Source organism: Excalfactoria chinensis, chromosome 7, assembly GCF_039878825.1.
Source record: "Excalfactoria chinensis isolate bCotChi1 chromosome 7, bCotChi1.hap2, whole genome shotgun sequence".
Taxonomy (NCBI): Eukaryota; Metazoa; Chordata; class Aves; order Galliformes; family Phasianidae; genus Excalfactoria; species Excalfactoria chinensis.
This window is the reverse complement of record NC_092831.1, coordinates 22453213-22469108: the sequence shown is the minus strand read 5'-3', so window position 1 is coordinate 22469108 and position 15896 is coordinate 22453213. Positions and strand designations below refer to the sequence as shown.

At 39.0% G+C, this 15896-nt stretch overlaps 1 protein-coding gene across 1 annotated transcript; it reads right to left on the bottom strand.

Moving 5' to 3' along the window:
* Positions 1-5414: 5414 nt before the first annotated feature.
* Positions 5415-15595, bottom strand: ICOS (inducible T cell costimulator). Its single transcript, XM_072342438.1, has 6 exons — positions 15472-15595; positions 9358-9396; positions 8055-8393; positions 6782-6894; positions 6079-6169; positions 5415-5544 (listed from the first exon to the last, which is right to left on the bottom strand). Exons 1-5 carry the CDS (start codon positions 15572-15574, stop codon positions 6080-6082), a joined length of 684 nt encoding a protein of 227 aa, XP_072198539.1. The 5' UTR covers positions 15575-15595; the 3' UTR covers positions 5415-5544; position 6079.
* Positions 15596-15896: the final 301 nt, after the last annotated feature.

Here is a 15896-nt window from a genome sequence, read left to right as displayed (position 1 = left end):
TGGAAATTATGATTCACAAGCCATTATTCAACACAGGCAGCCATTTTCACTGATACGTCTGTTTCCTGGTAAAGAACACATCTTTTCTCTAAATGGAAAGATTACCAACACACTTAGCAGAAAAGACGGGGTTTCTTTCATCTAGGCCAGAGTCCTGATGGAAATGAAGTTTCCTTTAGCTTTTGAAGCTGGTGTGACAGATGCTGTGGCAGGAAGTGCTTTGTACCTCTTTGCCTTTGCTGTATAAAAAAGAAACAAGACGATTCAGAAAAGGTGACTTCTTGGCTTGGGGGAATTTCAGAAGTGCTTAGCAGCTCCTGCACTGCTCCATGCTGCACCTGAGCCAGGCTGCTTCTACTGCAGCCATGGCCTAATGTGATGGCACAGCCCTGGCAGGGGGAAACAGACTGTCCCACCAGTCCTTTGTGCAGACACAGAGCCCCAGGATGGGGTGTTTCACTGAACACATATATGGTGCTTGGAAAGAGATCCATGTTCACCAACAGATGCATGATTCAGTCAGTCCCTTAGCAGTAAGGCATGTCTTTCTGTGACCTTCCCTCAAACTTCTGTGATTCTAGACTTCTTAGAGGTACAAGTACAAAAAACAAAGTAAAATGATGCCCTAACCAAAAAGCCACAACCCCTTTCTAAATAACACATGCATAAATATACAGTTTGTTTTCTATATATTCTTGAACCTCAACGTTCACTCTAAATATCAGCATTACTGATTGGAAGCAAAGGTATTTTTTGTTCTGACAAGATGTCCCGAGAGTTGTTTGCTTTGCTCTGTTGCAGTCCACAGAAGTCACTGCTTGCCTAAGTCTTAGTCAAACAACTTGATGTATGCCAGGCTTAGTTTTTCAGGAGAACCCTAGGGCAGCAAATATGCTTTCCTTCTCAGCAGGAGGAAAGCAACCAGCTTGTAAGAATTCGCTCAGTCCAGGCCTTAAATCCTTGCCTCAAATTTGAGATGGCAACAAACCATGTAAGATTCACGAAAGCTAAAGCTGAAATATGGTGGGTGATGGATTTGGGGAGGATTGATGCAGGGTTTAATGTGTAGATGTTCAATTTCTCAAAGTCATTAGTGTTTGCAGTTTTTAAAAAATGATGATGCTTGTTATGTGCAGCGGCTAAATCTTTCCCGTTGATAATCAGAGCTGATTCATCTCTTAAAAATTGATCTCACGCCATACAAGATCTTATTACTCCTCAGAGGAATTAAATAGCTAAGGCACACTCATTTAGATTAAGTTCACCCCCTGACCTCTTCTTCATATCTCCAGTTCATACCTGTCCAGCTCCTTTTGCCAGAAAAGCCATTTAATCCTTCCTATTCCTCATTCTAGGAAACCCCCAATACTGATTTGAACTCATAATCATTGAACATAAATACAAATCAAAATTTAATCTATAAGGGAAATGGGAAATTTTTATGACAGTGAATAGACTGTTTTAGCAATGAAGGACTGGACAACTCAAGGGACTTAGATTTATGGAGTGTTTCACAGAATAACAGAATCATAGGGGCTGAAATGGACTTCTGGAGATCGCCTAGTCCAACCCCCTGCTGAATCAGGTTCCCTATAGTAGATTGCACAGGAAAGCATTCAGGTGGATTTTGAATATCTCTAGAGAATAAGACTTCGCAATCTCTGTGGGCAGCCTGCTCCAGTGCTCTGTCACCCTCACAGTAAAGAAGTTCTTTCTCAAGTTCATACAAAACTTCCTGTCTTCTAGTTTTTGCCCGTTGCCCCTTGTTCTGTCACTACCCACCACTGAAAAAATGTTTCATTGCAGTACAAGTCAAAGTGAAAGCAAAGACTTAGGTACAGCTCCCCAGTAAATACTGTATGGGCAGAAGTCCCCAGTAAGCAATTGAATTTATTTTTAACTAAGAAATTTCAGTAACCTGTACTTTTCTTGCTTTTATTATTGATATGTTCTTGTACATGGCAAGTTACAGATTTGTGTGTATAGCGAACTCTCCACATGTAAAACACTTTACCAGTAACAGGGAATGTGTATCTGTGGTTTAGATCTCCATTCTGATGATTTGTCTGCTTTCCTCTTGTTGCAGAGCCTCTTTTCCTCTAGCCATAAACAAAAATCTCTCTAAAGTCTTTAAGAAATATGACAGAATTTCAACCTACTTGAACTTTGAAGATAATGAAATACCCATGCTAGGGGAAAATGGCATACATCATTTCATAATGTAATTTCTTTCACAGTATTATAGATTAGGTACAAAATTGCAATCTTGAATTCAATCATTAAAATCCAAGAGCATGTATATTTGTGTTCACAATTCAGGCTAGGAGGTAAACTTATAAAATATACACTGAGATATGGATTTCAAATTACCTCAAGATATGCAGGTGTTCAAATTATGAGATTCCTGTCATTTTTCTGTACTTACATTTTGGAGTAGCTGTGTTTGTCACCCATAATATCTTTCACCTAATCACAGCAGTTTGTATTGCCAGTTTAACAAGATTAGGTTCACTTGAGCTTGCTCAGATTGTAAATTTTAATTCTTAGCCTGCAATTAGTTCTTTGCCATACAAACCTATTGGGTTTACTGATTTACTGACTTCAGACAGTCCACAGAGGCACTGGCTGGGAGAATGAAAGGGCATTACTGACTTTAAACAAATGTTTGATAATTTATTACAAGGATAGATTAGTAAGGATCAAAGCCTCTTACTGATCCTGGTTCTTTTTACCTGCATGATAGAAACTGATCCTTAGTGTACATGTGTTTTAGAGACCTGGTTCCTGGAATAGCCCTGAACAAAATCCTTTCTAAATTCTATTCACTGTAAAATATGCAGATGGAGAGGCCTGGGTTGTGGAACTCCCTTCATGGACTGCTGCACAATTGGAAAATTGCTGTTACAATCCTAAACTTTTATATTGCAAACAGAGGAAACAGGTTGAGGTTGCTTCTTAGTCGTTTATTTCCCCACCCCCAAACTCATTTCCTGGAGGTTGTTTGGATATTACCAGTGTTTCTGCTCATGAATGGATTTTCTACTGGAGTTGGCTCAAATATTTCTGTTTGATTTTTGTTTCTGCTAGAATGGTATTTTCCCAAAGCTATGATTTTCCAAGAAGAGTTTTGACTTTTTGAATTGCTGGCCTATGAGAATATTGGGCCTTTTGTTTATTTTTCTTGAACCATTCTTTATTCTCTTTTTATTTTAGTTTCTTTTTGATCACTTAGTCTGGAGATTCAGCTCCTGTTATTTTTTTCACATATTATTTCTCATTCTCCTGTTATTCATTTTCTTCCCTCTCCTTTTTATTTGCGGGTTTTGAAGTGGCAGAAAGAAACTAAAAAATGTCCCAAAATATTCCTAAAACATTACTGGGGATGGCATAAAAGATTAAAAGAAATGAAGAACAAGGGCAAGAAGAAAAAAAGATATTTTCATGAAAAACAAAACATAACAAAACAAAACAAAACACCAGGAAACTAACCAATCAAAACAAAGTGATTCCCTCATTGCATGGAAACAGCTCCAAATTTTTGCTTTTCACTTTTTTTAATCTTTTTTTTTTCCTCTTTTTATGTTTCCCATTAAGTTCCTATACGGTTATAAATTGCCCCTACCATCTCCCTCTTGAACTGTGGATGTTGCATAGCTTATTTCTTTCATATGACTTGAATGCAGTCATTATGTTTCCTAACAATATGTGGTATAACAAAATAAGTTGTATTAAGAATTAAAAAGCAGTGATGAAACATGACACTTCCCAAAGCTTTGTTACTGTGGGTTCAATCCATTTGTCTTTCTAGAGTACGGCATATTTTGACACATCTTTTTCACTGCAGCATCTCAAGGCAAACCTCATTTTTTTGTCATTCTTTCAGGAATTCTTTACTCCACAAATTTCTTTCTCATTCTGGTTGGAAGTTCCAAGCAGTAAGATTCCTCTGTTACACGGTATTTTATATCAAACATTTATTGTAAGCTGTAGAGATTATTCACTGATAATTTTCAAATCCATTTTTTTTACCAACCATTTTCAAAATATTAAAGCCATTTGTCTGTGGATGTATTTGTGGAGAATAGTTTTGTTTGGTAGGGAGCTTAAGTAAACTGGCAAAATTATGTGATGGAACAACAGAAAAGAATGTTACCCAGGATGCCAGGCTGCCCCTCTACATCCATACCTAGGAGCTGGTTTTCGTAGTGGGTTAGCTCATGCTAAATTGGCAGTCCTCACTTCTTTCAGTGATTCTTTCTTGATTCTTTCAGTACCCTTCTCATTTTCCCTTTCCTTAATGTCATAGTGAAAAATTTGCACCTTCTGTCTGCAGTACCTCTCTATATTTAGGCTTCTGTTGAGGGAAACTCTGTTCCTGACATACTAGTTTACATCCTTTCAATTTCTGCTGATCCCTGTTTACCCTATCAAATTTGAAACCAGCCTTCAGTTTACCAGACAAACCGAATTGCATCCTCTGACCAATATTCGTTTTGCCAAAGAATTACAAAGAGACTCAACAGCTCACTGCTCTGCTTCATGCAGCCAAATATTAGCAGTATATTCAGGTAGGGTCAGTTGGTGATTTATGGTCCAGAGTTTTGGTGGATTTCACAAATAGAGTGAAGGATGGATCACTTCATTAATTTATTCATTCATTAAATTATCTCATTCATATTATAGGCTCTTAGCAATCTGATGGTCAAGTAACCCCTAAACGCACTAGGGAAGTGGCAAAAGTTTCATGTCAAAACACAAGAGGAAGATAATTGCAAAGCAGAGTTCACAAATATGCTGGTTTTGTGGACTCTGTTGTATTTGGGCTGTTAAGATACGAAGAGATCATACCTCCTCGTTGAGGGAGCAATTCTGCAGGTTTGAACTAAGTTAAGAATCAGTTATAGTAAAAATTTGTCTTTTGATAGAAGAATCCACAATTTAATTAGATAAGAGGGCTCCTAATGTACAAATGGCAAATGTGTATCAACAGCACAAATAAGAAAAAATGCAGCTGCATGTACTTGAGGTTCTGAGTCATAGTAAAGTCTCTGCTGTGCTTTCTCAGGTTTTGTTTCCCTGCTGTCTCACAGTTTGCAGGAGAATGTGTGCATATTGCTTACTCCTAGTGTGGTGCAAAAAAGGGCTTGTGCAAAGAATGGCGATGGAGGTAGTCTTTCTCTTTTGTTCCCAGTGGAAAGTTTACCATAGAGACTGTAGAAAATAGAAGTTCCCTCTGTAGCGGCACTATAGGAATCTACCCTCAAACACACACAGCATTTTCTTCAGCAAAAAGCTGACATCTTTAACACATTGTAAGCACTTCATGCACAAGTCAGTGGATCAGGCAGTATGCCAGTTGACGCACAAGGTGATAGCAAAACTAGTAGTACCAGTACTAGATATCAGTATCATGACTGAGCACAGGGCCATCATAAGAGCTCAGGGAGGCAGAGGAAGGTGAGGAAATGCTGATTTCCTGCTATCCAGGTTCAAGTAGCTGGAAACTTCTGCTGCCAGAATTTCTGTTCCATAAGCAACTTAAACCTGGAAGAGAAGTGGATAATAAGTTACATGCAACCTATGTATATCTGAATCACTCCAAGCTCTGCTTCTGTTCTATATCCAAACTGATTCTGGCTACCATGCAAGCATTTGAGTAGTTAGGAAATCACTCATTCTTTACAGATTATTTGCTCCTAACCAGTAACCCTGAGCAAATCTTAGCAAATCACTTCCTCAGAGAGATCTTGGGTATCACACAGCATTTGAATAATCTGAATGGAGCAGTATACACCTCTACCTCATGCATAAGATCATCACTGTGCACTGATGCGAAGCAATTGCATTTCTAGGAACCAGCCCACCATTCTGATTCAAAAGCTTTCCAAAGATTTTGCTTTTTTTTCCTTTCCTGCCACATGGCAGTAAAAACTACATTTACAAGGTACTGCCCCAACCCCTCCCACCCATCTACCCGCCTAGAATCAATGGGAGATGCAGCAAGCTGTTCTTTCTTTCCCAGAGAATACTTTGCAACACATACAAGCAAAACTGAAGCACTTGTAGGCTTAATACAACCTCAGATTCTTGTTTTTTTAGCTGCATTCACTGCTGCCATGGGCATGTATTCACTGTTGAACTCATGGGAGTTGGATTCACACTGCTGATTCTGCAAACAGAGAGAAAATGCTGTGGATTTAATTTGTGGTCACTAACCTCCATCACTCCTGCTGTTGTTCTTTAAAGAGGGCAGTTAATCTGACTGTTTTCAGTGGGAATATTGAAATCTGAATAGGCAGGCACCAAGGTAGAAAATTTGGGACAGAACAAACTAAACTAAAAGTGAAAAATACACACCATCCAGAAAAATGACTAATGCCCCTGATCTCCTTTCTTTCCTGAGCTGACTGGTTCTTTGTTTTAATGGTTTTGCTCCAGAACAGAGCTGGAATTGCTCCACTGATGATTTGTTTCCCTCTCTTGAGGAAAACAATCAGGTGAATTGCTTACCAAAGTAATTTTGCTGACCTGTGCAGCTTTTCTCCTCTTTTCCATGATTCCCAACCCTTAAATCAATAGACAATTCTGTCTTAGAAAAAATTAAATGAGCTGCTGTCATCAGTGACTGAATTCCAGTGGTAAATTAACAACTGCATCTCTGTCAAAAATACATTACTTGCTGAGTATGTACCTGTCCCACTCTCTAAATCTTCTAAAATGAAGTTCCCTCTCCATGACCTCAATGAAGAAGGACTGTGCAGAATCTTAGGGACCTGCTTACCTTGTTCCTTAAGCGGTAGGTTACTACACAGCAGATACAGGAAATCAGGGCAAATGCAATCAGGCCAATAATTATCCATGACGTGATTACTTGTGAAGAGCAGTCTTCCTTATCTGGAGATAAGGAGGCAAATAAGTCATCGCTGAGAATCAGTACCATTTTTTCCCCTATAGATAACCTCTCAAATTATCCCCCCTTCTTTCTTTCATATCTGACAAAACAGACAAATCATGTCTGGAGAAGGATTTCCCAAGTTGAAAAGCTGCCTTGGAAAACTGTGTACAACTGGAAAAAGAACACTGTTGTTTTCCAGATGGAGAGGTGAAACCCTAACTGTTGGTGCAGAAGGTTAAAGGAGTACATTGGAAGGAAACAGAGGCAGTCTTGAGAGCATGATGGTATTTCAGATTTGGAGATGTGAAGAAAGTGTATGCTTATATTCAGAAAGAGACATGGGTGATATAAAGGGTTGCCTGCTCCAAAGAAGAGGGGCTTTTGACTGTCGTGTTTGGACAGAAAGGCAAACCTGGGAGCACATGATGAACCTTGCTCAGATCTGGGAGAAAATACAATAAGGCATGAAGCAAGCAGCAATAGTTATGAGTGAGTGGCTATCAGATCAAACGGAAATTGACAGCATTGGAAAACACTGCTGACAAAAAAAAAAAAAAAAAAAAAAAAAAAGGATGTCACAGCTTGATTCTGAGATCAATGTGTTTTAAGCACAGAGGGGGATAGTAGATCATTTGACCCAACCACATGATGTTAGCCTCAGTATTTCAGCTTCTATCTTTGTTTAGCCCTGAGGTTGAGAAATGGGAAATGATGGAGAAGGAAGGACAGCAGACAATACAGTACTGCTATTCATCTATATGGAGAACCAAGAAGAGGAGAAAAAAATATATATTAACTGTTTCAACTTAACATTTTAAAGAGCCACCAAGTGAAAGGTAATTCAAAATTAATGTTTGTGTAGTAAGTCTTTTGGAGTTAGTCCAAGTTCTTTTCTATGTACCTCGGGTGCCCCCAGCGATGTGCAGAATTCAGCACTGGCTGCAAACCTTCTGAGTAGGATGAATAAGTACAGGGAGGGCATGCTCAGCTCTCTATCAATACTGCTCCTTTGCCACCAGCTCCTTACTGAGTATTCTCTGTTCTCTTGAAACTGTCTGTGCAAACTTCAGTCACATTTTTCACTGCTGCTTTCACTAAACCCTGCTTAGTGTCTACTCAAGAGGAAACTCAGGTGAGGGGAGAAGGAAAGTAAACTTACCTTGGATGTACAAATAGGTTTCTTTTAAGTGGCAGCCTATGTAAGGGGGGGGTAAAAAACGCTCCAGGCAGCAGGTGTAAGTGTCGATGTGCTTTCTGTCCAGATTTGAGAGAATGAAGGTGGTGCTGGTATTTGAATGCTCTGCCCGGCAGTAGGTGACATTGCTCTTTGGGACAGCTTTATTCTTATTCATATGGAGTGCACAGATTGCCTTCCTTTCATTCCCTTTAAGGAGGGTCATGCTGAACTCATTCACATTTTTGGGGTTTTGGAATATTAACTTGAAGTTTCCATTTTCAAATTCTACTATCCCCTGGGGGTCTGAGACCTGAAGTTTGTCTGAAAAAATGAAAACAGTTAAGTGCAATCACTCAAACAGCAATGAAGAAATTCTCAAAGACATTAAGAAACTCATTAAAACAAAGCAAGTGAACTGTGTGATTGGAGCTTAAAGTACTCAGAACAAGCTGGCTTTGCAAAGCAGCCCATATCTTGAGATACCAGTGCATCATACACTACTGAGAAAATAAATGAGATTAACAGCTGGACTGCTATGTGCTATAAGACTTGACAGGCACTGGGTCAGTGACTTATTTGATAATGTTTAAAGGTCTCCTTTGACCAATGAACGTGTGGTCATATAATCCCTGCTTCAGTCTTGCTGTCCTATTTGTAGACAAAACAAGACAAGATGAAGATGGTGATAATTATCTTTGGTTTAGGATTCATAATCAGAACACTAATGCAGCAGCTCAGAACATGAAAGAGGATTTGAACCCCAAAATTCTACATATAATGCCTTGACCACAAGATTTTCCTTTTGAGATACTGGTTTGAGATGTGCCATAAGGCTTGAACTCATATTCTTAGATGGTTATATGACCTTTATCATCAACATAATGAGAGAGGTAGAGGACAAATATAACTGCATGCATACATTCACGTGCAATCCAATAATCATATTTGACCTTCTCAAAAACACTGACAGAAAGCATTGACAGATGTTGCACAACTCTCTAATGCTGCAAAATGTTCCGAATTTGATTTTTTTGGAGAAGAAAAAAATGAACTAATTGAGGACCTATCGGTATCTCACTTTTGTAAAGCCAGCAATCAGTAGCAAAGGAATCCTGTCAGGAAAAAACAAACAAACAAACAAACAAACAAACAAAAACAACAACAACAAAAAAAAACAAACAGTTGGGGTGTGCTATTACAAAAGGACAATCTACTTCTTTGAGGGCAGTATTTTCTGATCTAGAAAGGCATTTAAACCATAAACCAAATTATGCAGATGTCTTACCAATGTTTTTGCACAGTCTTGATGAGCAGGTATCAGCTCCTGAAAAATATAAAATTGTTGCCTTCTTAAAATTCAAGAAGAGAGATGCAGGAACAAAGGCTGAGCCGTTCAATATTAAGATGCCAAAGTTATTTTCTAGTGCTCATACCTGTGTCATAAGCCTGTCTTATCTTGTCTCAGTGCCACACTGTAAAATCCCATGGTACAATAAAAGCTTGAAGTGTAAAAATTTATGTAGGAAAAAAATGAGTTGAGCAGGAATTAATACTGATAACATATGTAACACTTGGAAATTCATAAAACACTTCTGTAGAAACAATAGGTTTACTTAATAAATACTAACTGAGGTGAAAGTAGAATTTCCCCAAAGATACTGAGGAAATCCACCCCAAATTAAAAAGCACACTGTTGTTTTCTCACAAATCCAGTGTTGCCAATAAGCCTGCATTATACTTTGTTTCCAGACCTTAATGACTTCCCACTTCAAGGTACGTTTTATCCATTTCTCCCTCACACTGCACTTCAACACTGCATCAAAGCCTCTTTTGGGATGAATACCTATTTGGAAGGTGCTACAAGATTAACAGCAAGAAAATATCCAAGCAGTGCATAGAGCTTTGTTCTTTTTTTCAGCAGAAAAAAAACTTCCTTCATTCATGATTGTCAAGCTGCTTTCAGTCCATCATGCTCGGGCAGCTTCTGTTACAGAAGCATGGCACACTTTTAATAGTTATTCTGGGCTTTTTTGACCTTCTGCCTGCATCACCATCCACTGTGGAAACACTGAGAATTTTCTGGCTGTATTGGTGACATGTACTTTGAAATACCTTGTATGTCAGTAGTAGGCATAGCAGAGTCTAACAGTGTTTCATTTAGCCTTTTTCACAATGCTATAAAACTAGAGGTTTGTGTCATATGCAGACAGGTGTAAACTTGTGAAACTTATATCTGCTTTTCCTGTCTTCTGGTCATTCAAGTTCTTCAGAAGCTGCTTAGATTGAAATACACTCTACATTAGGATTTTATTATGTGAAGGAAATAATGAGCAAATACTTGCATATAAAGATTTTGATACATCATCATATTCTTGTTAATGCTACATGGTAGTCTAGGTCTGCACAGAAGCATTTTACTTCTCTACTGGGTATTGCACTGATTACACAGTATAAGTAATCCATTTTCCCAGGACATCTGTAATCTAAGACATCCAGCCTGCATATGCTCAGGGACTGAAGATTATTGTCATTCATGTACTGTCATATGTTCTCAACTCTCTTTCTGAACTGGGATAATCCTTTAGAGTCCATGCTTCTTTCTGCTTTGAACTCTTGCTTCTTAATTATAACCACTGGCAAGGACATTGCAAAGAATGGTTGTTTAAAATATTTTTATTGTGATGCAAAGGTAATACACTTCTGGAAGATGTTTTTTTGGTGCGCAGTTGGAAAGCTATACTAACTGTTATCCCTTTTTGATTCACTCTCTTCCCATTTATCACATTCTTCCCTGGCCTACTGTGCACAGCCAGTGGTCCTGTGTCAAACAGCAACAGTTACAATATCTGTACCTCTTTCAGGACTTAAATGTGTGATAACAGACAAGGTAGCTTGTACTGGTAGTGTGCAGCTGAGATGGAAAAAACACACAATTTATCAAACAACACTGAAATAAAGCCCTAAACAAACTAAAGACCCAGATACAGACTGTTTAAACCTTCAGAGCAGTATACAGCCTGACAAGCTGACAGCAAAGGTCAAAAGAAACAGCTCTCAATGACTTGTACACTGCATAGTGAAAAAAACAGCTGCTGTGAGAACAACATTTGAAATGAAGGTGTTTTAAAACACTCTGTAGTTTCAGTGTCCTGTAGTTTGATAGCATATACTTCTAAAATTAGGTCCAACAGCAGACTTATTATTTCTGTGCCTAATTATTTAGGTACTGAAAGAAAGCAGAAAGTGTGTTGGTACAGCAGAAGCCAGGGAGTGTGGTGTGTGTGTAAATTGGCCAGATACCACTGGCTGCTGATGCTTCTGCATTTACTACTGCTAGAGGAGAAGTAGAGGGAGAGGGTCAGGAAGAAGGAGAGGGAAAGGGTCAGGAAGAAGGAGAGGGAGAAGGAGGGGGAAAGGAAGCAGGTGCTGACCCAGAGCTAGACAGAGTCCAGCAGTAGCACTGGCCCCCAGATACTCTGTTCACAGCAACAGCTTGGAATTTCATTCATCTGATTGCCTCTGAGAACAGTTTAATTCTGCTATTGGCTAATGAAATCGCCCTTTTATACTGGGTGGTTTGAAATCTTTGTTAGAGATTGTGGTTTTAATCCTTGTTTTTAATGGAAAAGGGCAGGGAGAGGTGATTAAGCACATAGTTCATGTGACCTTGTGGCAAGCTGAAAGATCATCTTGCATCCTTTCAGGCCCAGAAGCTGTAACTGGCTATTTTCAAGAAAGACTCAGTAATGTATTTCAGTGATTGAGCATTCTGGAAAATGTGACGCAATTAGTATTCTTCTGAAACAAGTGACCATATAGAAAAGTGTGTTTAGCACAGTATAAAGGGAGCACATTTTAAAATGAGACTAGCAGTGCCTGAGATTAAAACACAAAATTATCTACATGGATAAACACAATGAGTGAGGTTTGATATGAATTTCCAGCTCACTAGCTATTCTGCATCAGTCTTGATGTGAATTCTCTCTTTCCCTGCATACTAAAATGTAGCTTATTCCCCCTCCCAACAGCTGACTGCCATTCTCCTGTGCTCATTTGTATTGGTTCATTCCTAGGGTAATCCTATGGACACTGTGGGTAATGACCAGATGCATTTGCAATGTCATTTGTTAAGCCACTATCAGAGTAATTCAAGGGGTAACTGTAATTCAAGGGGTGTGTTCGCTTCAGCTGGGATGGAATTGCTTTCTTCAGAGTGTTTGGTATGACACTAAGTTTTTAATTCTGGGAGAAAAACAATGTTGCTAACACACCCGTGTTCATAGCTAAGCACTGCTGTACAGAGCCAAAGTCATCCTCTGAGATGGGTCCAAGGAGTTGGGAGGGCACAGAATTAGGACAGCTGACTCATATCCAAAGGGATATCCCATACCATATGATGCCATGCAGAAGGAGTTCTGAAGGAGGTGGGAGTATATCTGGTTCTCTCCTGCTGCTCAGGGGACTAGCTGGGCATCAGTCAGGGAGTGGAGACAATCACTTGTGCATCACTTGTTATATAAACTCATACATAGATGTATAGTCATAACTATTATCCTTCTCCTTTTCTCTATCATAGTAAATAGTTTTATCTCAACCCACGAGTTTACCTTTTTTTCACTGATTCTCCCACCCTCCATCCCATTGGGAAGGGGGGAGCGAGTGAACAACTGTGTGGTGCTGAGCCACCTGCAGGGTTCAACCATAACAAGGAATTTGAGATAAGAAGAAACAAATCTTTCATTGATATTATAGAAGTGTCACACTGGTGTTGCGTAGAGTTGTCCCTAGCTCACTTCATGTCAAGCAGATCATGTTGTCAAGTGAATCCAGAGGATGAACATTTATAAGAGAGTAATGCTGAACTATGGAACTGTGTGTGTGTGTGTGTGTGTGTGTGTGTGTGTGTGCATATATATGCATCCATATATACGCTTGCATATACATAGTATATGTGCACTTACAGTCATGTAAATTTATCTAAGAGGTTACCTGGATAACAGGTATATCCATCTCATCTGTTTTGACAGACTTACTTACTTTCATCTTTACTGCAATGGGAAATACTTTGGCAGAAGCTTTGAAATTTCTGTGGTAATGATGCTCAGACACGGAGGCCACTGGAAGGCGGGTTATTTTCATTTTAATGGGACTGCAATTTTGAGCTTTCTCATTGCTCTTCAGCAGACCCAATGCCATTTGCAAATATCAAGAACCACTGTACATTTAGGTCCTAACAGATTAATTTTAAAACATGATTTTTAGGGTAGGAGAATAGAATAGAGTACTCTTGCTTGGTTTACTTGCATTTTGTTTTACCTGCCCCAGCTTTCAGAAAACTAATTATCTGATTAAAAGAAAAGCATAATTTCACTTGGATGTGTTTGGTTCTGAAAATGATTGAGTATGGTGCAGACTCCATTTTTAAAACAAGCACTTCTGCTTCGTTATTACTAAACACATAATGAAACTGCACACTGTTTTTACAGTTTTGTTTATATTGTTTGTATATTGTTTTATTTTATGCAGCTACAGTTATTTAGCCTTTCAAGGCATTTTGAGAGATAATACTGCCTATTCAGAGTAATCAGCCATAAACCTGAAATTAACATGCTCCTATCATTTGAGAATCAGAGGTTAAGAGAGGAAAGCGGTGCTTTAGGGCAAAGCTAGTAAAGACCATAATTACTCAAAGAAACCATCATCTGAATTGTTTTTAAGCTATAAGATCTGTTGTGAAATATGGAAATGAATATAAAATATACCGCTATCACAGGAGCTATTGCTGGTGGTGCTTCAGACACCCTTCTGGGAAATGACCATTGTTTCCCCTGACAGCCAGAGATCTGTGGGTAAACAGTGGTAATACTTTGCAAATGTTGGCCTGCAAAAGCTCACGTACAACTTTTTAGAGCCAAGAACCTCATGTGCTGTGGAGCCCTACTGCTCCATATTCTGAAATCTCGATGCCAGTGTTCATCCACGTAAGAGGCTTACAATTTCTTTATCACAGTTTGGTTACCAAATTACACAGTACGTATATACACACTTATATATCACCTTCTGTGAGCTATTTACAGTGAAATCCAAATCCAAATCCAAAGATTAGAAGTAGAGCTTGCTATAAACTACACAAATAAACACCCTCATAAGTTATTCTGTTTCTACTCCCAAAAATCTGCCACAATTCCAGACTGCTAACACACTCTAAATGAGGGTATAGTGCTAATGTGTATTACATCAAGCTCGTGTTTTACAGTTCTTTTCTTTTTACAAATAATGATAATAATTAATATTTGTTATGGCAAAAGCACTGTAAGGAAAAATATGTGAGAAATACCACTTCTCACTGGAAACAATCTCTTCCTCCTGCAATCTCCTCTTACCAGGCCTTGCCCAAAGTTGTATCTTCTAGGTTGGAAGGAAGAGAGAAAGAAGGGGAAAACTCCAGTATCAAGCAGAATTTCACCCTTAGAATTGCAGCCTATTTCTTCCTACAGGAAATTGCATTTTAGATGGCTCCAGCCACATGTAGAAGCATGCTGGCCAAGAACAGCTGCTAAACTGACTACCTGAGAAACTGAGAAGATGTTTTAGTTGATAGATTTCAAGAGAATTTTTAGGAGAGTAGAAGTACAACAGCTGGTGTCCCTTTAGAGATACTTGCCACAATCCTCCTTCCCTGTGATTTAACCCAACCTTTTGATTTTTCATACCACATAAAATACCGTGCTGGCCATGAAATACATAGGTTTCAGAGAGGCCACAGATAAATGTGACCTCTGGTATTTTGCTTCGTATAGCTGCGATAAAACACTGAACTTTGCAAAATGCTACATCCATGTTTACTGCTGGGCAAGATCAGCACTGTCACCCTGTCTCTTAAACACAACACTGGAAGAGCTATACCGCCTTTTAAGTCATTCCACATTTCAAGCCTGCATCAGAGTGATCTCATCCACTCTTGCATGCTATAGACATTTCTCACAGTACAAAAATTCCCTGCCCAAACATGACCGTCATTAATATCAGTAACTTAGCTTTTGTTATTAAGCTATTTGTTGTCATGCTGCTATAAGACTTTGTGCCCAGCAATGGAAGCTGGCTAGAGCACTATAGTCTAAACAGCTAGAGGATAACACTGAGCAGATGAGCTAGAGAATACAAACAATGAAAACTTGTACTTTGTTTCAGCCTAAAAACCCTGTGCTAGCAAGAATTCTATTCCTACCAACTCTAGCTTCCTTAAAGTTGGGAGCAGTCTTTTTGCAGCTGTTTCCCTTAATTATTGTAATTTCTCCAACCCCTTGCTATCACATCCCATTTACTCTCTCCCTTCACTGGGGAGGTTATATTCCGTAGAAACATCACTACAAGGAGAATAATCCAAAATACTACTTACCACACAAGGCTTCAAACTGAAAGCAGAGGAGACAGAAAGTTACTGCAACTGACTTCATGCTTGCCTGAGAAAGAGGCATCAGCTTTCTGTCTGCTGTGAACATGGAGAAGAATTCATGGGTAGAAAAGGAAGTGGTTTGTGGGCAATGGGGGAAATTATATGATAATCAGAAGGACCTTTTTATTTAACCCCTGACTACGTTACAGCTATGTCAGCATTAGCTGTCGCCCACACCTGTGGAGTTTACTGCTTATTTTTTTCCTATCTCATGGCTTGCTGTCACAGACAGGAAGATGAAAGATACTGTTAAATTACCTTTGATGTCCACTTCCGCAAAGGTTACTTCTGGTTGAATCTGTCATGATAGGTGCTGTTGCCATCAACAACATACTCCCTGCAGATAGCCATTGATCAGAGACTTCTAA